The sequence below is a fragment of the Sycon ciliatum genome, chromosome 11 (genome assembly GCF_964019385.1).
Source record: "Sycon ciliatum chromosome 11, ocSycCili1.1, whole genome shotgun sequence".
In the NCBI taxonomy this organism is placed as follows: domain Eukaryota; kingdom Metazoa; phylum Porifera; class Calcarea; order Leucosolenida; family Sycettidae; genus Sycon; species Sycon ciliatum.
Genome location: NC_088653.1, coordinates 28,629,114 through 28,651,909, shown reverse-complemented (window position 1 = coordinate 28,651,909; position 22,796 = coordinate 28,629,114). Strand labels below are relative to the sequence as shown.

Here is a 22,796-nt window from a genome sequence, read left to right as displayed (position 1 = left end):
ACAAGAAACGGCAGGAGAGAGATGTCCTTGAACTCTGATCTGCTGGAAGCGGCCTGAGAGGTAATCAGCAAACCAAGTGAGTGGAGTACCAGATATGCCAAGAGAGAAGAGTTCAGTCAGAAGACGCTCGTGCTGAACGCGATCAAACGCTTTCGACATATCTACGAACACAACTCCGGTGTACTCTCGTCGAGATTTGGCTAGAGACCATCTGTTGACTGCGAGGGCAAGTGCATCCTCTGTGGAGTGTTGTTTACGATAGGCAAATTGGCTGGTGGGTAGAAGCTGGGCTGATTCGAGATAGGTGGTGAGCTGTTTCTTTACAAATGCCTCCAGAATACGGGAGATGATGGGTAGCAGGGAAACTGGGCGGTAGTTTGTAGGTGAGGTTGGGTCGCCACCCTTAAACAGAGGGGTGACATGTGAGGATTTGAAGGTGGAAGGAAGTTGGCCTGTTCTGAGCGAATAGTTGATAATTTTGGTGAGATTGGGTGCCAATATTGAGGAGAACTTGTGTAGAAGTAGGCCAGGCACACCATCACTGCCAGTCGCCTTACTTGGGTCCACAGAACTCAAGCAGGACTCGACGGCAGAAACTGCGACCGGCTGGAAAGCAGAGAAACCACATTGTTGGGTTGGTCCCAAGGGAGCTTGAAGAGTGGCGGGACGCGCTGGGTCATGTACGACACTACCAAATGTAACACTGAGATCCTGTAGGGATGCCTGTGGGACCTGGGCTTTCTTTTGACGACCAGTTACGACATTCAACACTCTCCACAGTTTTCGCTGGTCACTCGTTCGGCATTGTTCAGTGAAGAACTGGTTGCGCAGCTTCCTGTCGAGTCGACGGGCCATGGCCCGAGCTTCTCTATGCTGATCACGCAATTGTACATTCGCTTGATCTCTCATGAGGAGCCGGTGTAAATGATTACGTGGGAGCTGTGTATCGAGCACTGTGACCGGTAATCAAGGTTCTTCTATGCTGTTGCTATGTAGTGCCATGGTTACCATGCACGAAACGTCAACGGTTAATTCTAGTACCTCCCATCACGTTTCTGGGGTAAAAAAATATATCTTGGAGCTCCTTGTGATCCCGTCTACACGTTGAAACTACCAAAACGTTGTGCCCTCTCAACTGCAACGAAAGTAAACATTTTGGGCACCTGGCCCCCATACCAACCAATGAACCAACCAACCACCCAGTGCCACCCAACCAACCAACCAACCACCCAGTGCCACCCAACCAACCAACCAATCAACCAACCACCCAGTGCCACCCAACCAACCAACCAACCAACCACCCAGTGCCACCCAACCAACTAACCAACCAATCAACCAACCTCCCCCCTCTCTCCCCCCACCCCCCCCCCCCCCACCCCCCAAACCAGCCAACCAACAAGCCAACCAACCAATCACTCGGCAACAACAACAGCCATTACTCACCATAGCAGATTACACTTCCACGTTCACGATCCACATCACCACCACCCCTTAACTTTACTTTGTAATTAGCATCATGAGACGTGCTTTTCCAGTGGTCTGTCCACACACCTTCATAGCCAATATCAATATTTCCAACAGTGCTGTGGAAGGCAAAGTCCCACAAGCAGTGAGCAGCACTCCTTGGTGGTAAAGTCATGTGTAGCGCTTGGCAAATGCCCTTTGCTTCGGAAAGAGTTTTCTGGCTACCTGGTCCTTCTGGAAGGTAGGACATAGGGGGTACTGATAGGTACATGCCCACTGGGCAACGAAGGTCCTCAGTGTTCGCATGGACAGATTCATGCCTATAATATCCTGACAGCAAGAATAACACACAGAACACAGAGAATAACACACAGAACACAGAAGAGAGAAACAACTGATGGCTCATGATTGCATTTTGTTTGGGGACATGTAGGGTATTGTCGTCGGGGGGGGGGGGGGTTATTTCCAGACGACAGGCCCTTCCGATTACTCTCTCATATCGCGTGCACCGCATAGGATTTTGGTCTCACTCCAAAGAGAGTCTCAAGAAGAAGGCAAGAGTCGAACAAAAAGAATGTGTACAAATGCAGCAAATGCAACGTGCGTAGTCCGCGCAGGCACGGACAACATACGGTCACACAAAAATATGCATCCTCTCCTGAGGATGGGAGAGGAGAAAAAATGGCAGAAAAAATGGCAGAACAGCAATGTTGAACACGCCTACGGAAACAGGGGCAATCAATTAATGAGGACACCGTAATAGCACACAAACAAATCGGTCACCAATACGCAAACAAAAAATAACGTAGAAAACCACAGGGCGCTACCCTGAATAACCACAGGCCTCTAACCTGAAAAAACACAGGGATTGAACCTGAAACCCCACAGGGATTGAACTGGATATTACACGGGAAGCAAATCCGCTAACAAAACAACAAAAAATAACTCCTGGTCCCTACTGGAACGCACAAAGGCCAGCCAGCAAAATATGGAAACTGTTAGGCGAAATTGCTGGTCAGTCGGCGACACGCATTTTTCACAAAAACATTGCGTTTCACCTGCTGGGAGAGTATGCGTGTACTCGAGTCTCATCCTGAGCACGTTTTTTCTTCTTTTTTCAGCTCCAGTATAGCTGTATTTTTCATTGCAAAGCCGTCCTCGATTGTTGTGTTTGTTGTTCAAACGAAGTGGACATTCAATCATGAAAGCAGAGGATATAGGAGCCTGATTGGAGTTTCTCGTGGCATAGGACGGCTACACAGAGACACTTTGGGATTTTCTGAATATAAAATACCATACGCACGATGCTGAGATCAATTTGTGCGATATCAAATTGTTTGTGAGCTACCACATCGAGCAGAACGGGATCCAAACACAAGCTTGCCGATGGTTAGGCTGCCGACCTGACTGGACAAATGATCCCTGGCTTCACCAGACGCCAGAAGTCGGACACCATGTCCTTTGCCGCGACGTCCATCTCCAAAAAGAACTCCATCTTCGTCGTGAAAAGGCTTGAATTACTCAATATTCAACCGAGATTCGCGGTCTCACCCTTTCTCAGATCGAATCATTTTTTGTTGTAGCAGTTGCAGGGCAGATCCCGCCACTACTTCAACAGGGGATGGCTCCAAAGCATGCCTGGAACAAGCCATATCGAGGTTGCAAGCCACCCCTCTCAGCAAGAAATTCGAAATTTCAATGGTGGAAGATATACTATGAAGAGAATCTCAAAAAGTATGTTTCGCGGAGAGATCGCTCAACCTACGTCATTCAAACTTTGCAGGATGGTTCAGACGTACATGCTAGGCATGGAACCACAGGGGTTGATGTCATAGCTGACACACAGAGTCACACACACAGCAGATTCGTGTGCACAGATACTAAATTAGTGAACGTCGTCATCTTCTTCCCGCTGATCTCAAATGTACTATGACGTGCTATTTCGCCTGACGCGTACACCCGCAAGGCGAACCGATACAAAATAAGCACTGGATCCCTCCAGCCCACCAGGCAGACCGTGCCTCACCATGATCGGACGCCCGCCTAGGTGAAATGGAGAGACCCACATGCCGAAGCACAAAGACAAAACAACACGCCCACAGAAAGATTGCCGCCCGGACCGTCAACGAGAGTCTCAGAAGCATGCTTCACCGCTGGGCGACAGCCATTCCACATGATCGGTGGGGCACCCCGGCGGCGCACTGCAATGCTCGACTCAAAACATGAATACTATTATTACAAGTAAGATGAAAAAAATGTAAGTACAAGTTCCTGAAACTGGAAACGACGTAGTGTCACCACATCGAGAAAATCGATGGGGACATCTACCAAACAAATCGATCGACGCAGGATCGGAGCAGTCCGACGACAACGCATTAATGTGCACCAGCGTACAACACAGGGCGAGTAAGCAAACAAGAGCAAAGCTACCCATGCTGACGACCAAGCAACACGATGAGCAGGCACAACAGAACAGACAACAGAAGGTGTGAAAACACAGTGCACGCGACCACTCGAACAGCCAGAGCCGGAGGGAGAAAATTTACACTGGTTCCAAACACCGTTCACACAAGCACTCGAACAATGACACACACAATGTGGGCCACAATCATGTACAAACAGAAGCAAGGTTAGGCGCGTGTGAGAGCACTTGTCCAGAAGAGAATAACACGGGACTTCAGTGCCACGGCTTACGCCGAAGACCCAACACGAAACAATTATTCGAAAATCACAAATCAAATACTAGTAGAACCACGAACAAGTTAGAAAACATGACGCATGGCAGACTAAGCATGTTCACCTGAGCAGGAGCTCCGAGGACAGGGTTGAGCAGATGGAGCAAAGCGGAGCCATGGCGAGGGCGCGTGGAGGAGACAAGATTTCAAGCCACGGTGAAACGAAAACGATCTCAGGGTCGAGGGGAACGATGCCCCTATGCTTACCAAACATAGAAGTGCGGTGCTGGGTGCGCCACTCCACAGGCAAGTGCGGTACTGGGTGCGCCACTCCACAGGCAAGTGCGGTACTGGGTGCGCCACTCCACAGGCAAGGAATTACTAGAGTATGCGCTGGATGTGTAGGGAATGCCGGTCGCCTAATTCTACATTACACCTGAAACCTGGCAGGTCCCTGGCACCGAAATTTGAATGCACCTAAAATTACATGTTTTTCAGTACAAGGAAGTTAGAGGCCACTTGCCTCGTACTGCTCTTTTCTCTCCGAAACTCAACACTTGCGAGCCAGATACGGAAGAAAGAAAAAATTCTCCACGAAGTCCAAATTTGAAATTTACATTTAGAGCTTTGGAGAGTAGCAGTGTTGTACTCACTCTCGTTAATATAGCCCGGCAAAACAAGAAGGAAGAATGAGATGAATGCATGACTTTTTTTAGACTTTCCCCTTTTCAACTGTGGATTTTGTAGAAGAAGAAAAAAGACTCCCTCCTTCTTGTGAGTGCTTGAAAAAAGAACTTTGATAAAGCTGAGCACGAGGAGCGCAGTGGCGCACAAGTGAAATGCTGGAGTCAACCAGATAGGCGTTCTGAAACAGTCGAACGTGCGCAATTTTCAAGTAGCAAAAACCTGACAAGGAGTACTGGCAGAGTCCAAGGCATGAAAGTGAGCTTGAGCAATGCTTTCTCATCTACAGTCCATTCAGAAAAAGATAGAATTCTAGCAGTTTTGGCCATAAATGGGTCAAACGTTGAGGTTCTTTGGATTTTTTCTGCAATCCCCTTTGGAATCCTCTTCCAATAATTATTATGTTTCTGAAGTCTATAGAGGTTATGCCATACACGTCACATAGCACGTTTGTCGTTTGCCACCCCAAATTCTTCTATATATGGGGTTTCTGTACGCGCTTTACTCATATATGGGCATTTGCCACCTCAACTGGCTCCTACATGTATATATGGCGAATTTGGCGTTATCGCATACTGTAAATATACAGGTCGTCCCCCGTTAATACGAGTCCGGTTAGTACATAAACCCCGTTAGTACATAAGAAATCTCAAGTCCCGGACGAAACGTGATCACTTCCATACAAATTTTGTCGGTTAGTACATAATTCGTTAGTACATAAACCCCGTTAGTACATAACATTTCTCCGTGCCCGCATGCCACCTACCTCAATAGTACATAATTATTTGTTGGTCTTTTGGCCTTCCAGTGGAGACACATCGTGTTCTAGTGTCTACTTGTGGGCGCAATTAGCTCAGAAATCAGAGTCCACATCACAAACCGACAAAGCTCTGTTTTTTTTCGAGTGACTGTACAGTGTACAGGCAAGACTGGGCATGTATCATGTGCACTATAGAATCGTCGCTGACTGTGACCGTTATAACATAATGTTTATGTTATATCGAGGGAATAAAGAATATCTCGCTCCCTAGTCATGGTAGCAAGAAACACTCAGAAAACTTGAAAAAAGTGAAAAATTCTGGTACCCAAGCACGTTATGTACACTTTCGTTTAGTACATAAACCCCGTTAATACATAACATTTGTCAAGTCCCAGAGATTATGTATTAACGAGGGACGACCTGTACAATTTTTCGGCAGCTATTTAATTTCGGCTATATTCGGCACCGACCCAAAACGCCTAAATTAAAACGAAGATGAATTTTTTCACAGCATCTGTCGCACTATACCATGCCCTCTACCCCACGCCGAAAATAAATCGAGGCCGAAATGTCCAAAATCGTGAAGTGCCGAAATTTTGCAGCGCGGAAATTTTGTATATTTACAGTAACCTGAAAAAGCAAGCCATAGCAGGATAGACTAGAATAGGCTAGTTTGTGTGTTTCTGAACGAACATTCAAGCGATGCCGACGCGGATCCCGCGAATATTATTATTATTATTAACAGGATAGAATACCGGCCAGGTTTTGCCCCGAAAGCACTGAATTGGGAAAAAAACATCTAAGTCCCGGCCGTTTGACCCTGCCTGCAATGGTGCATTGTGCGGTTCGATCCCCAGTTCAGGTACCCTTTTTGGACCCTTTTTCAAATTTCATATCTCGCACCACTGCACTGTGTACGATACAATCATGAAAAATCGCCAAATACGGGAGCTCGCCAGAGCTAGAGGCAGGGCCCATCTGTTTATGAATGGAGTGTGGTTGGTGGTGAGCTTGAGCAATGCTCTCTGATCTAGTTGCTGGTTGCTTGCATTGCTTTTCCTCGTTTTCATTTACAGGCGATAGTTCGACCAGACTCTATCTCCACCGGCTGATGAATGAACTACAGCCAACTTCGCTTATAACGACACTCTGCGGGGCATCAGAAAAGTGTCCTTATTCGCGAAGTGCCGCTATACCCGAAGTCTCAATATATGTGTCACAGTTGGATGGGACTTTGCTCTGGGCATGAAAATTATGTCGTTATTTGCGAATTGTCGTTATATCCGCAGTCGTTATTAGCGAAGTTGACTGTACAGCGAAGTTGACTTTACAGCGCTAATGTGCTCAACAGAAAACAATTCTTCAATGTGCTCTAATGTGCTCAACAGAAAACAATTCTCCAATCGGCCATGTTCTAAAATTTTACGAAACCCCAATGACATGTTTTAGCTGACATCTGTCCATATCAGCGTGTGGGGGGGGGGGGGTTCTGACATCCAGGCACTGAAGTGCTCACATACCTACATTGAATGATTAAATTATACATTTTCTTCCGAGACCGGCCTTGCTTATATATATTTTTTAATTTAAGAGGGCACATCACCCAAAAATTTCATATGGCATTCAATTGACCGTAACTTTGGTGTTTCTCAGTGGATTTGAGTGAAATTTTGACCACACACTCCTGCCACTATGCTGGCCCTCAGGACATGATTTACAAGTTCTTGCGCCTCACTGACAGGCTTTCCAGGCCGGAAAAACTCAAATTTCCGGCATAGTGCCACGGTGTGCGAGCCACCCAGGAGCCAAACAAAATGCATTTACATTTTTTTCACATTTTCGTGCCCATTCTGTCCGTGCGCGGGACCCAAACCTAAAACAAGTCCAGAAGCAGCCATGGGTGGTGGGGTAGGGCCCCTCAACGTGGCCCTGGAATCTGTCACAACGAAACGAGTGGGCGTTCTCTCGCGGACTCCCACAGGCCCAAGTCAATTTTTGAATTTTTTTAGGTTTAGCACGTGCTACGAGGTCGTACCTTTGATATAACATCCAGTGCTGGGACCTCCACAGCAAGCCATTTCCACAGCGCTGCACACCAAATCCAGGATGCCCTCAGAAACCGGCAAAGACTGCCACTCACGTTTCACTACTGCCTAGTACTGAATCCTACCTGACTTCTTGACACGACTCAAACTTGCCAAAGTCACTAAATCAACGTCAACTACAATAATCAAGCCACATATCTGCAACGTCACGAGAGTGCTGGCAAAAGTCCTGCTGCACGGCGGCGGGCTTCGCCCGCCGCCGTGCAGCCCAATACGTGGTTTTTTAACGTGATTTTTTGGACGTTTTTGGACTTGGGGCAAAATTCTGCACACTTTCGCGTGTTTCCATAATACGACAAGTTGCGCACGGTCTGCTCACATTCAAATACAGTGCTGCCAACAAATGACAGCATGCAACAAAAAAATCTTTCCTTGCAAGGGCACATTTTCGGCCATAACTCTTGAACGGCTGGTCAGATAGGGACACAGTTTTCAGAGAATTTGCAGCTATTTATGCTCTTTCAACTGACGTAGCACTCAATATGAATTTACAAATTCGATTTTTCAGCGAATTTTTGGGTGATGTGCCCCCTTAAACACGGTTCGCGTCAGACTCGGCTAGAGGCCGAGTTTTCCACACCCATAGGAACGCAACCACCCTTCAAGGATCAAGGCGCAGATGCAGCTCCTAAAGCGGTGGGGGAGGGAGTAGGGGGGGGGGAGTAGGGGGTTGAGTAGGGGGTGAATAGGGGGGAGTATTGGGGAGTGAATAGGGGGGAGGGGGGTGTGAATAGGGGGTGAGTAGGGGGTGAATAGGGGTGAATAGGGGGTGAGTAGGGGTGAGTAGGGGGGGGGGGGGTGAGTAGGGGTGGGATGAGTAGGGGTGGGATGAATAGGGGGAGGGGTATTAGATCATACATCAGTGTATATATAGGATACTTTTTCTGTCTCTCTCTCCCTTCCTTCCCCTCGTCCCTTCCTTCCCCTCGTCCCCTCCCCCCTCCCCCCTGGTTTCCTGCAGTGTACCCCGATCCCGAGACCGTCGGTCGAGGGAGTTCACCACATCTCACCAGCACAGGGCAGTGTAGTGTCTACACACCCATTGCTGGACCTGTGTTTTGTGCCCCCGTATTTTCACAGACATGTGCACTGTGATAAAATGAATCAAATACATCTGTAATGGTGGAAGGGAGTCGATCATTAGAGAAAACAAACTGGCAAAGGCAGAGGGATAAATTACGTTACAGTACTTCCACATTTGAGCAATTGCATCATGTATTTCCAACTGCATAGCCCACAACCCCACCCACATCATCTCACCTTCTCCTATCTCTTATTGGTGATGGTGCCATCATGAGAATAAAGGATTCAAACAAAGTAAATAACAGTGCGCTCATTAGCTGGCAATGGCGGGACAGGGATTCTATGACTAGTGTTCTCTACAGCATATCGTCCCTACATCCCTTATGTTCTCTACAGCATATTGTCCCTACATCCCTCATGTTTTCTACAGCATATCGTTCCTACATCCCTTATGCTTTGTCCTAGCAGACGACAAGCATAGCAGCTCTTGTCCTGTGGAGAGTGTCAAAGCGTTTGAGATAGGGCGCGACCAACGTACAACCTTCCTGGAAAATTTGCGGAACGATATTTTTTTCGTCCATTGACATCAGCGACGACGACGCCTTCAGCTCCATGTGAAACTCTCAGTCCAACTGTCCTGGAACATTACTCTAGACTTCAGACTATCATCCTGTGTAATAATTTTTGTATGATTAGCTTATGGAGTGGTCAGTAACAAGTGACAAGTCACTAGTCAAACTGCAACAATTTCGATGAAGCAGAGAAAGTTTATTTATTTCACCATTAGTGCAAACAAAACCCAAAAGCAGTAAGTAGTCTTTGCCCGACGGTCTAGTTACCTGCAATGTGCCCCTACACTCAACTGCATTACAACACACTCACCTTGCTTTGGAGAATTCCACTGATGGCCAGAGGCATCAGTGAAGAGCACCAATGCGCTCCCCATGAGCAGAACACTGATCAACACCTGGAAATAGGACACACGCCAGGCCAGACAATGCCACAGCCAAACATATGCATTTTCAATATCCAAAGCAGGAGAGACAAGCACAACACGCTCATGTGCATTACCATCACCTCTCCTTTACTCATTTCTTTCGGAGACAATACACCAGTCCCATCGGGAAGATAATTCCATGGGTGGGACAGCAAAAAGAAAGTGAAAAAAATGTATAAAGCCAAAAACCAAAGGGACAAGAAATAGGGGAGGGAAGAGGAAGAAAGGACTTTGAGATCGGTCAAAGGTCAAAGGTCATGTACATGCCAAACATCATGTCCAGTACTACTTCTCATTATTTCTCTTTTGTTCACCTGCTATTCTTCCTGCTACAATCTATTTCATGATGAAACAGTTGACAGATGCGTGGAACCCATTATTTGGGAGACATGCGAACTGTATTATTATTATCCCGTTTGTCTCTTTCCCTCAAACCAGTAAATATGTTATGACTTGGGGCTCCCCGCGTGCTAGTTTGTACGTGAAGTGTGTGGGTTACAGTGAGGGCTGCGTCCCACCCGCCTGTGTGGATTCACAGGAAGTGTGAGTTACGAAGTCTGAAGAAAATGTTGAACGGCCTTTGCTGGGATGACGACTACACCATAGCTCAGTGGTTAGAGCATCGCTGGCTACAAGCGAGGGTCCCTGGTTCGAGTCCTGGTGGTGACAGTCAATTTTTTCTTCAGACTTTTCCCGTTTGTCTCTTTCCCTCAAACCAGTAAATTATTATTATTATTATTATTATTATTAGTCACCTGCTTGTAGTGACTGTGATGGCAGGTATCTGTCGTATTGGGTGGCCTCTTTCATGGGCAAGCACAATACAGTTCAGTATACCATCATGAAGGATTTCAACACAACGCGAAAAGAAAGAAAACAATTTGATGCAAGAAAGGAATCGAATGAAAAAAGATGAGAAGGCTGATGAGAAAGCTTGGGAAACGCTCATAAAAATACATTAGAAGTCACTGTGAATAGAACGAAGGCCGCAGGCATCACCATGCAACATGCAACTCGTTCGACATGTATGTGTACCATCCAGAATCGACTTTCTGTTCCGGTTTACGGAACTAGGAGTGAAGAGTGAAAGAACTAAGGTTAAATAGTCTATTAGTCTTACAGAGGTTACATACTACAGGTCTTTTTTTCTTCTTTTTTTACTATGTTCACCTCCCCAGCTCGAAAAGAATAAGGGAAGACAATGGTACGGAGACTAGGACAAACTAACAACTAGTCTGCTCTGGATATAACAACTCTCACTTGTACGTAACCCTCACTAGTACGTAAACCAAATCAAATCCCGCACCCAAACAGCAATACTCCTATACAAATTTTGTTCTACACAACGTAATCCTACATAACGTAAACCTCGACATAACGCACGCTACGGCGTTGTCCCCGGCGTGCGCACTCTCGATACAACGTAGATTCACGTGCGCGGTACAATCAAGCGACAGCTGTAGTTAGCCAGTTTAGGCCAGTTTGGTCCTACATAAAGTAAACATTGACATAACGCATGCTGCGGCGCGGTCCCCGACGTGCGCACTCTCGATACAACGTAGATTCAGATGCGCGGTACGATCAGGCTATAGCTGTAGCTAACAAGTTTAGTCCTATTGTGCATAATTATATTCTGCGGCATTGATTGCATCTGATGCCGATGGTGGTACAGTGTGTATATGTTTGCACGGTTAAACCCGCCTTGTAATACCCTTCATTTTGAGGTACATCTTGTATTTTACACGTGGTTTTCTACATAACATAACTCTCGATATAACATAATTTTGCGTGGTCCTAGAGATTACGTTGTGAGGAGAGTAGACCTGTACTTGCTCTATACTTTTGTGCTATACTGTACTGTGCTGTACATCAGTCATATAGCGCCGGTACTTTCACAGAGAGCTTGCAATTGTTTCCTGGCGTGTGCTTGTGGCATTGAAGCCGAGACCTTTGCTCGGTGGAGCCCCTGGCACCTCACCATCACTGCTGCCCAGTGCAGCCCCTACTCAGTACCTGTTTGTTTTTGTCCACATAATTATTTTATTTTACGAGTTGGGAGAAAGGTTTGCTCCCCACACCGGAGCTCGCGCTATTCCGCCGACTTTACTTGACACTTGACTGACTCACGACTGCCATTCGGTGTGGGGAGCAAACCTTTCTTTCAAATTATCGCCGAAGTCGCAACCACTACTTCGTTACGAGTTGGGTTTGTGAATAATAGCAAAATCCCGCCAGAGCGCCCCTACCTCCTCGACGCTTCGAGTCGGTTCAGGTGGGGATTGGCGGATGGGCAAGTCCTACTTGCCGCATTCAGTACGACATGAAAAAGTACCCACCCTACGAAAATGTTTGTGCATCTCGTACACCGACCAAAGGTCAAGTGCCAGGAGTCGTACAGACCCGTCAAAACTCAGGGTTTGTGCTATCCCTGGTCAAGAGGGTGGGCACTGTTGCGTTCATTTCCAATCGGGTCGAGCACGCGTCTGCAGTACAGTACGGCATCACAGACTTTGACAGAGTCATATGAGGATACAATCAATCACGTCTCTGGCAAGAAGTCAGGGAGTGGCGGATGGGAGAGACGGGGCACTCTGGCGGGATCTTACGGTATTAAAATAATGGTAAAAAAATTAATAAAAAGATCAAGAGTTTGCAGATAATATCGCTGTTGACTACTCATTTTCAGAGTTCGTTGTAAACAAAAATTTAATAATAATTTTGACTTGATTTCATGACTGGCCACCCCTTAGGTTTGGCTCTAGGTCGCACTAATGGAACGTTTGCATTATCAGCGTCATTCGCCATTCACGGTTTGATGGGGTTTTCGGTAGTCTGAATGCACTCTCTACACAGTACATCATTTCACTCTGTGGCAAGTCGCCTGTTGAACATTACAATATTAGTAACCTGGAACACTGCTAGATGTACATACCCCTGCTGAACATTACAATAACCTGCAGCACTGCTGCATGCACATACCGTGCTGAACATTACAATAACCTGCAGCACTGCTACCCATATCGGTTACATACCTTGGCCATTTTTGGTGGCTAATTGTGATGCCTTAGGCTTAGATTCTGATCCACGGACGTTTCCTCGTCACCAGCTGAGGTTGCTACAGCAGGTTGTAACAGGAACACAAACAATACGTCTTCTTCTACAGCTTTCACGGAGACCGGAAGGTTATCGGGGACAGAAAAACTACAAATCTCAAACTACCCATCACCTTCATCAATAAGGACTCCGAAATTCATGACCAGTGATCGGGCATTCACTTCGCATTCACTTCAATTGAGTTACATGTACATGTACAAGCAACCAGAAGCAATGAAACAGAAGGATAAGTACATGTAGCATGGAAAAGGCTGGTAATCAGTACAACTGGGCGATCATTTAGTGAAGAATTATACACAAGAGCAGATAAAAGGCAGGGAAAGAGAAGGCGAGAAGTGAGACAAGAGGAACTAAAACACACACTGTGCAAAGACAAACACCAAATGGACGCTACATTAACTAGTGGAGTCAGGGGTGTCAGTAAACAACTTGAGAGATAGTCCGTATAGCTAACATTCTGGTATACATTGTTTATAGTGAGAATCACAACAGCCATAAGCGCTTACAGCTTCTTGCGAGAGCTCTTCTTCTTCGTTGTCTTCTTTCTCTTCTTGCACAGGAAATGAATGCAATGCCGAGTGAGCGCCTCAGCTATCCATAGTAGTGTTCCGATCTCAGGACCTGATCCCGGAAAAGCGCCCTTCTGCCACTATGGAGTATGGTGCATGATGGTGTGCGATGACAGTAGAACAAAAAGGGAGCCAACAGGAGCTCATGTGCTGCGGAATGGAGGCGAAATGGGTGTCGACGTCCACTGCAAGTATATCTAACTTGGCACGCTCGGATCTTTTGGAGAGATTCATGGAACTACAGAGTTTTCATCTGTAGTCTGCGGCATTCGACATGCTCAAGACGCCGATTGTGGCGTCTAATATGAACACAAGGAACAAGAACGGACCTTATGCGTTCCGTATGCGGGCGCAAGCGTACCAAAACGCGGACCAAAACGGCCCGGTTCGAAGGTGGTAGGAGACGGTACATGTACCGGTAGCGCTTTTCGAGCTCTAGTTTTATCGTGCAGTGGAGGTGACCATGCCCAATCGTGATACACGACAGACACACCAGCGTGTACGTGTGTGAAGGCTAAACGCAAATGGCCCAACTTTGCGCCTGCGAAGATTGGCTGCGGGCGCGCCTATCGAGGGGCTCTCCTGTGGGAGAAAAGATGAGGGAGAGAGAGGGAAATGAGTGCAATGTATGGCTTGGTTAACCGTCGGGAGAAAAGCGGGTATACCGGAAACAGAATACATGCTCAATCTCCCGAATACACTCGGGTTATGAATTCCAACTGGCAGACATTGAAAAAAGAATTACATGTTCACCTCTCGATAGACGATAGGCACCTGACTTCTTGCCTCGACTCAAATTACTTGCCGAAGTTACAAAATCTGCAATGTCACGAGGGTGCTGGCAAAAGTCCTGCTGCACGGCGGCGGGCGCCGTGCAGCCCAATACATGGCTAAAAAAACGTGATTTTTTGGACTTCTGCACATTTTTGCGTGTTTCCATGACACGACAAGTTGCGCATGGTCTGCTCACATTCAAATACAGCGCTGCCAAAAAATGACAGCGTGCACCAAAAAAATCTTTCCTTGCAAGGGCAAATTTTCGGCCATAACTCTTGAACGGCTGGTCAGATCGAGACAAAATTGTCAGAGATTTTGCAGCAACCGTGGTCATGCTCTTTGAACTGATGTAGCACTCGACAATTCGACATGAATCTACAAATTCGATTTTTTAGGGAATTTTTGGGTGAATTGAGACTTGACAACTGCAAGTTTGATGTGATGGGGCACAGCAGATGCGTAGTCTATCAGCAATCCACTATTGCCTGACTTTTGGAAGAGCTTGTACGTCTGATAGCAATGCACCTGCCTTCTCCAGGTAGAGGGTTTGTTTCAGTGCGACTAATTTCTTACTTTTGTCTGACGGTTTGATGACTGTACTTGTGTCCTTGCGGAGTCTGGCCAGCTCATTTCGTTCCTCCTTGGTCATATTAGACGTCGGTGGCTTGTGTTTGGTGTAGGCAGCGAGAACATCGTTCTTGAAATTCGCAAGCTAGCTTGTTCATGTCGGACTTGGTAGTTTCGTACTCTTTTTGAGGTACACGTATGACGGTACAAAACGCGCTTGGATTTTCTCCAAGGTTTCTGTGTGCTTCGCTGTATTTGTATTATGTATTTATTAGTTAAAGGATTTCCCAAAGGCATAGCCTACATATCCATTGATATCGGATTGGGGGGGGGGGGGGATCTCCTGGCTGTGAGACGACACGACCATACGGCTGCAGATATGCTGGGTTCCGTGATGTCCTAGGACATCTCCATCAGGACTGACTACTACATTGCACTGTAGTAGTCAGTCCTGATGGAGATGTCCTAGGACATCTCCATCAGGACTGACTACTACAGTGCAATGTAGTAGTCACAGTTACTGTACTTACTACACAGACCATTGCAGACTGCAGACTCGCTGAGTTCAAGACATTACATTTTAAGTGGCATACCTATGAAGGACGCGAAGGATCGCTACCTTTCACGTCAAGCAATCTGTTCACGCCACATGGCCACATGGCTGGCTATTGTATAGCGCGTACATGTACCGGTACATGAAAACGTGATTGAAGATTTGCAAAATTCAAGTCCAGGCCAGGCGAGCTGCTCTGTTGTGTGAGTGGGCCTGGGCGGATAATGCTAGTTATTTTGCGGGATGATGCTAATGGCAATGTCAGAAAACCTGTATCATAATGCTACTTATAAAGCTGCTGTTCCTCTGTAATGCCAGCAAGTAAGTATGGAAAAATGGCTTGGTTTGGGCAGTATTGTGCACGCTTCGTAGTTCAACGTAGACGGCATGGAAAATTTATTATTATTATAGACAACACCTCATGGCACTTGAAAACACCCCCATTCCGGCAACAGGCTCTCAGCTGCACCAAATAAATAACTTTGCCAATATTTCGCCCATTGGGATCAGGGCATTGAGGAAGGGGAGGCAAAAACACGAAATACAAAGACGAATAATGCAGGCAGATACTAAAGTTTACAATCATCACGTACCTCATGGCATGAACAGAAAATCAGCCAGTACGGGAGATGTGGGGGTTAACCAACCATTGTGAATAAAAGAAGAAAAGAAGAAAAGTAATGGTCAAGACGGAGAAGCATGGGAGGGTGAATCTAGTGAGCAGATTTAAATGCATCCAGGGTACTGGCATTGCGCGTAGTAGCGGGCAGCACAAGCCAAGCAGAGTAGGCAACAAAGAGTGGAGAGTGTACAAGGGAGGACGTTTTAGCCAAGGGGAGGGCAACAGAGCATCTTGTCTGGGAGCCATCTGTGGTTCGGAACAAGTTATACACGCTAAGATGAAAATGCTAGAAAATCATGATCATAATGCTAATTTTATGCTGCTATTGCTCCATAATGCCAGCAAAACCGCAATAGTATGCATGGAAAATGGCTTAGTTTGGCCGCCCTCCCGCCATAGCCAATGCCCTAATGCTACATGACTGTACATACAGCAGCTGCTCCCAGAGTCCCAGCCTCCCACCCCCACATTTGACTTGTAGTGGCTAAAACTTCCATATTTGAGTATAATGCCACTTTTGTGGAAATGTAGTGTTATAATGCTCGCATAATACTCGTTGCAAATCGCACACTACTAGTACGAGAAAGCTTGGAAGCTCAGGGCCCTACGCTATGCTTTTTTGCCTTGATGACCTAAACAAAAAAAGCATAGGGATGTTATAAATTCTTTAAAAAAATCCTCTTTTTTTAAGACATAACCTGGGATTCGAACCCGCACTATCGCGCACCCTGCATGCATCCCCCGATACACTTCGCATACATACTAATTCTTCCAAGTTGTTTCACATTGTGATCTGACGGCAACAAAGCATAGGATGCTATAAATTTTTCAATTCTCCTATTTTTTTTCAGGCATATCCTGGGATTCGAACCCGCACTATCGCCCTACGTAGCTACATGCATTCCCCCATACACTTCGCATTCATACCCATTCTTCCAAGTTGTTTCACATTGTGATCTTGCATTTGAAAGCCCTATTTGAATATGCATTGTGGCCAGCCGTCTTTGATGGCACGGTAAGGTAGGGGATAGGTACGGGACAGGTACGATCGAGGGTAATACGACACCGTCTTCCGTACCGTACCGTACCATGAAACACAGCTGGCTAGGTGTTGGCGGATAATGCCGGCATTATATCGAGCATTATTATTTTTTTTATTTTTTTTTTATTGAAAAACCACAAACCTTCAGACATGTGAATGTGCACATGATATACAGTGTACATACGTATGTATCGAGAAGGCAGCACGGAAACGGCAGTGGTGGTGAGGCCTGGGCAGCTCGTCCGACCGTGGGTCTCGGAGTCAACACTGGGCAGACGCACCGGGGGGGGGGGGGGGGGGGGTAGCTTAGGAGATAAGGGATGAAGCCAGCATGATCATAGTATGTAATGCATATGCAGAAGTAATAATGATGTCAATCTTAAAAACAATAGTGCGGTGGACCTGCGCAGAGGAAAGGCATCATGGACATGATCTACGTGTATAACATAATAATATAATAATTAAAAGTGAGCTAGGGCACATCATACACACACACATATGCGCATGTTCAAATAGGAGATCAACCTGATAGGGCGTTCACCGGCCTTGGGTAATCTTGAAATAAAGATATTAATTTTATTGAAGAGATTATTATCATACGCTCACATAAACACCACATACCAACCATGTGCACCCACCCCCACACACACACACGCGCGCGCGCGCACACACACACACATGCTCGCACGCACGCACACACGCACGCACACACACATACACACACCACACACACACACACACACACACACACACACACACACACACGCACACACATACACACACCACACCACACACACACCACACACACACACACACACACACACACACACACACACACACGTACACACAGACACACACGTGCACATTCACGCAGACGCGTAATCATACATAATATTTGTGCACAGACTCACTCTCTCACAGTAACGTCCAGAAAACCACCACGCCGAGTCCCTACAGCCGGTCGGTCGCCCAGTCCCAGTGGCTCGAGCGCAGGAATCGGTGGACGCTGCACTTGAAGGACTGCAACCTCTTCTGGTCGGGCTGATCCAGGAGGTGTTGGCGAGGCAACTGGTTCCAGGTGTCCAGCACTCCTTCAGGGAACGACCGGCGGACGTTGTTGCGAGAATTGGCTGGGATATCAGACTGCAGCTGGTAGCGGTGGCCGGCCGCCACCCGCGCCTGCTGCCTGGTGTTGGCAGGATGTTGGTCGTGGTCTGGTACTGCTTGGGAGGGGGGCAGCATTCGGATTAGCATCTGTGGGCCTGTCAGGTAGTGGATTTTGTAGAGATAGCAGAGAGCAGCCACTTTGCGCCGGAGTTCGAGGCTTGGCAGATATGCGCCTTCGCCGATCAGATGCAGGGCTCTCCGCTGTACAGCATCGAGTTGGGCCAGCACCGTCTGAGAAGCACCCATCCAGACTAGCATGCCATGCTCTAAGACTGGGCGAACAAAGCCGTTGTAGACCGTGAGACGGCAGCCAGGGTCAAGCACTGCTGAGGCCTTCTTCAGGAAGCCCAGTCGCTGTGTGGCGCGCAGGGCTGACTGTCGAATCTGGTGGCAGAATGTCAGTTGACTGTCGAAGGCTATCCCAAGTAGCTTCAGGCACTGGATTTCAGGAACCATTTCACCTTGGAATGTGACCGGAGGGCAGTCCCAGGGCCGACGGTGGTGGCTGACGTGGAGTAGGTATGACTTGGCGGGCTCGAATGTCACTCGCCAGGTCGCACCCCAGGCAGCAAGGGCATTGACGGCGGTCTGGAGATCATCACAGTCAGCTGCGAGGTTGCCGAGATACCGGATACACTTGTAAAGCGTTGTGTCGTCTGCGTACGTGGCAAGGCTGGTCGATTGGGGAAGGTGGTCCTCAGCGTCATTAATGTAGATCAAGAAGAGAGTGGGCCCCAGGATGCTTCCTTGAGGCACACCTGCTCGGATGGCGTGTGTGGCTGATGTTTGTCCACCAACTACGGCCCGGATCTGGCGGCTCTCTAGGTAGTTTTTCAACCATGAGAGCAGGTGGCCAGTCAGCCCAAGGCATCTGGCCTTGTGAACTACACCGCGGTGCGACACTTTGTCAAATGCGCCGGCCACGTCGACAGCAAGGACTCGGGTCACACCCCCAGCATTGGACGTCCGACTCCACTCATGCTGAAGTGAGAGGAGAAGATCAGTCGTGCCCAGGCCGCGTCGGAACCCGAATTGCCGTCCGGAGAGGACCTGATTGCTTTCCAGGAAGTTAGTGATGCTGCGATTGATGATGGCCTCCATCACCTTAGAGAGTATAGAGAGGAGGGAAATCGGACGGTAGTTCTTCGGGGTAGACTTGGAGCCTTTCTTGAAAATAGGGACAACGTTCGCGATCTTCCAGGATGCAGGTTGCACCCCGTCCCGGAAGCACTGGGTGAATAGCTTTGCCAGAGGGCTGGCGAGTGACTGCGCTGACTTCCTGAGCACTTGCGCCGGAATGCCGTCAGGGCCAGTTGCTTTTGAAGCGTCCAGGTTCTTGAGAGCTCGCTGGACTGTGGCAGGGCGGAAGTGTACGGTCTTCAGCCTATTGCCTGTGCGTTGGCGAATAGGGGGCAGAGGTGTGTCTGGCAGGTCATTGGCACCAAGGCTACATTTCTCCGCGAAGTAGTGACCGAGGCAGTTTGCTTTCTCGATGTTCGTGGCATGCTCTTTGCCAGCAGGGTCGACAAGAATCGGGATGGAGCTATTTCGGGAGGTTCCGATGGACTGCTTGATGGTTGACCACCACTGTTTATCTCGAAGGCTGCCGGTCTGGAGTCGTGCACGGACTATTGCTAGATGGTGATTCTGGGCATCACGTAGGCAATCAGAAGACCGGTGGACAGCGAGAGTATAGTTAGCTTGACATTGGGGCGAGTCTGGTCGTCTCTTGAGGGACTTCCAGGCACTCTGTTTCGCCTTCACGGCCTTGCTGCAAGCTGGCGTCCACCAAGCGGGATCAGAGGGCCGAGTACAGAGAAGTTGGGATGGGATAAACTGGTTCATTCCATCTATGATGGCAGAGGTAATATTGGTGCAGCTGCTGTTTGCATCCTCAGACATGAGGGCATCCCAGTCCACACTCCTAAGGTGGTGGTTTAGTCTGTCCCAGTCAGCGCGGCCATATTGCCAGACTGTTCTGGCCGTCTTGGGCTCTCGACATAGTTCTGTCTTGAATTCTGCCAAGATGGTGGCGTGGTCAGATCTACCAATTGGGGGGCCGAGCCGGACCGTCGGGTTGCCCAGGTCACTCATGATGAGGTCGAGGAGGGCATTTCCACGAGTAGGCTCCATCACATGCTGCTGGAGGTGATGTAGTGCGCAGAGGTCCTCCAGTTTCTCCCCAGCTGGAGTTGTTCTACTGCTGCCCAGCCAGGCAGTGTTGTGCGCATTGAAATCGCCAGCGATGATGAGGTGCTGTGCATCCACCCGGGCAACGTCAATGGTCTGGTCCAAGTAATCTACCATACTGATATCGTTGCCAGGAAGAGACCCTGGGCGGTAGGCAGCACACAAGACAACTTTGCGGCCAGGTCTACGGGAAATGTTGCTGGAGACGCTACGGGACATCGTGGTGTCATGCTTTCGAGTACCTGCTGTACCCGCACTACTGCCTGCTTTGGTACGCCTACGCGAAGGTTGACCCGCACCCGTACCTTGCTGTGTTTGAACTGGCCTTGGGGTAGCTTTTCGCAAGGCAATGGCGGATTCTCGGAGAGACACTAACTCTTCGTTCACATTATACACCACCCGGAGCATTACGAGCATTATAAAGCATTACGAGGCCAAAAATGGCATTATACGACGTTCTACATGACTGCATAGTAGATCTACACACATCGGCAGTTCGTCATGTACAGATTTCTATCGGCTATAGCGTTGATCTTTGATTGGCAACATATACATGATATACGCGATGAACAAGCAAGAGTACTTTTTTTGTTGGTTTATGTACTCTTGCTACAAGTACAAGCAAGAGTCCATAACCCAAGAGTATGCAACTGTGATCTCTTTTCTATGGGCCAGATGCGCGGCGCGCTGCCTTCATTACATCATTCAGCTGCAGTCCGCGCACTGCGGAAAATCAAACACCGCACTTTCCCTCCAGTTTGAAATGAACTTTCGTACGGAACTGGAGTTCACGCGCCAGAATTCAGAGATCGTGTAGGTACTGGAACGAATCGAGCAAAAACGGATGGGCTCGTGCGGGAAATTGAGAGTTTGAATGCATGCTTTCAGAGCGTGATGAAGGCAAGTTACGTAATGAAGGCAGCGCGCCACGCATGCAGGCATAATCACAGTTGCATACTCTTGGGTTATGGACTCTTGGTACAAGCAAGAGTACATAACTTGGGGTTATGTACTCTTGGTACAAGCGATAGACCACCGACCGTACACATCATGCATGGTAGGTCTACATGGTACCAAACAGATCGTGGCACGCAGTGCCAGGCCCAGTATACCAGGTATACCATGGTATAAAGCTCAGTAGCTGTGGTCCAGCACCGAGCACAGTGTGGAAACTCTCGCAGAAACTTCCGGTCCCGGAAGTCTATCTTCGGCCAGCAACTTTTGAAGATCCAGGTAACCTGGTATCAACGCCGAACCAACGAAACAAATGTGAACCAGCATGGAACGGTGGAGGTGCGCACATGCACACATTCCAGAACTTACCCGGTTACCGTCCACAATGTTACAAAAAGCATTCTTCATCGAAGCAAGAGTCAATGTCTTTGTCGAAGAGTAACGCTGGACTTTCACCGGACATTGACCATTGTGTAAGACCAGCTAACTAGCAGCCAACGCTGATGGCTGACTCGCCGCGATGCCGTTCTTGGGATTGGGAGGAAGCTGGGCTTTCTCCAGATGAGCTTTTGGCGGATAGTGACGTCGTCGAGTTGGAAACTGCAGATCCTGCCGCCGCGATAGCGAGGAAGCGGTCTTTTCAGAAAACAGCTATTACCAAGTCTGAAAATGTTTCCAAAAAGACGAGATTAGCTCATGGACAGAGCACTGAAGTGGCCATCAGTGCCGAAACACGGGTGCGGGAGTTCCCAGATGAGCCGCTCAAAAGCGACTGTGGCAAGGTACTAGTGTGCCTGGCATGCCATACAACATTGTCAGGGAAGAAGAGTATAATCATGTCCCATATTGCTACCGCGAGACATAAACAAGGAAAGTCCCGTTTGGAGAGGGAAACTCAGAGGCAGAAGCTGGCCAAAAAGTCCTTCTTGGCGTATCCTCTTTGTGCCGCCTCAATATGACTGTATGTGTTTGTACCTGTAACCTAGCGTACATGTATACCGGATATTTTACTATGTGTTCATCATAGCATGGGTGCAATATTATAGCGTTTCTCTTAGCCCAATACCGCAAGGTTCAGGTGTTTATATTCCATCCGGCGGAGCATTATCAGCATTGTTTGGAGCATTATATGGCCTTTTGTGGAGCATTACTGAGAGCATTATATCCCATATTACCGAGCATTATCCGCCAACACCTACAGCTGGCCACATACAGCTGCCCGCAATATTCAAATAGGGCTTTCAAACGCAAGATAATAACGTGAAGCAACTTGGAAGAATGGGTATGAATGCGAAGTGTATGGGGGATGCATGTAGGGCGACAGTGCGGCTTCGAATCCCAGGATATGCCTGAAAAAATAGGAGAATTGAAAAATTTATAACATCCTATGCTTTTTTGCCGTCAGATACGGATAGCGCCAGGCGTGACACAAACAAACAAACACACAAACACAAAAATACCAAATTAAAGCTGTGTGGACCCTGGCTAGCGCCAGACGTTACTGAAGTAACGTCTTCTGCATAGCTACGGGAA

General features: G+C 47.9%; 1 protein-coding gene across 1 annotated transcript; it reads right to left on the bottom strand.

Annotated features, from left to right (window-relative positions):
- Positions 1-1,435: 1,435 nt before the first annotated feature.
- On the bottom strand, positions 1,436-12,817 carry LOC135827268 (uncharacterized). The gene is made up of 3 exons (XM_065339799.1): positions 12,741-12,817; positions 9,594-9,678; positions 1,436-1,794 (listed from the first exon to the last, which is right to left on the bottom strand). Exons 1-3 carry the CDS (start codon positions 12,747-12,749, stop codon positions 1,436-1,438), a joined length of 453 nt encoding a protein of 150 aa, XP_065195871.1. The 5' UTR covers positions 12,750-12,817.
- Positions 12,818-22,796: the final 9,979 nt, after the last annotated feature.

Coding starts and splice junctions, on each gene's coding strand:
- LOC135827268 (XM_065339799.1), bottom strand. Junction 1,795..9,593: donor GTGGAATTCTCCAAAGCAAG/GTGAGTGTGTTG, acceptor TCTTGCTGTCAG/GATATTATAGGCATGAATCT.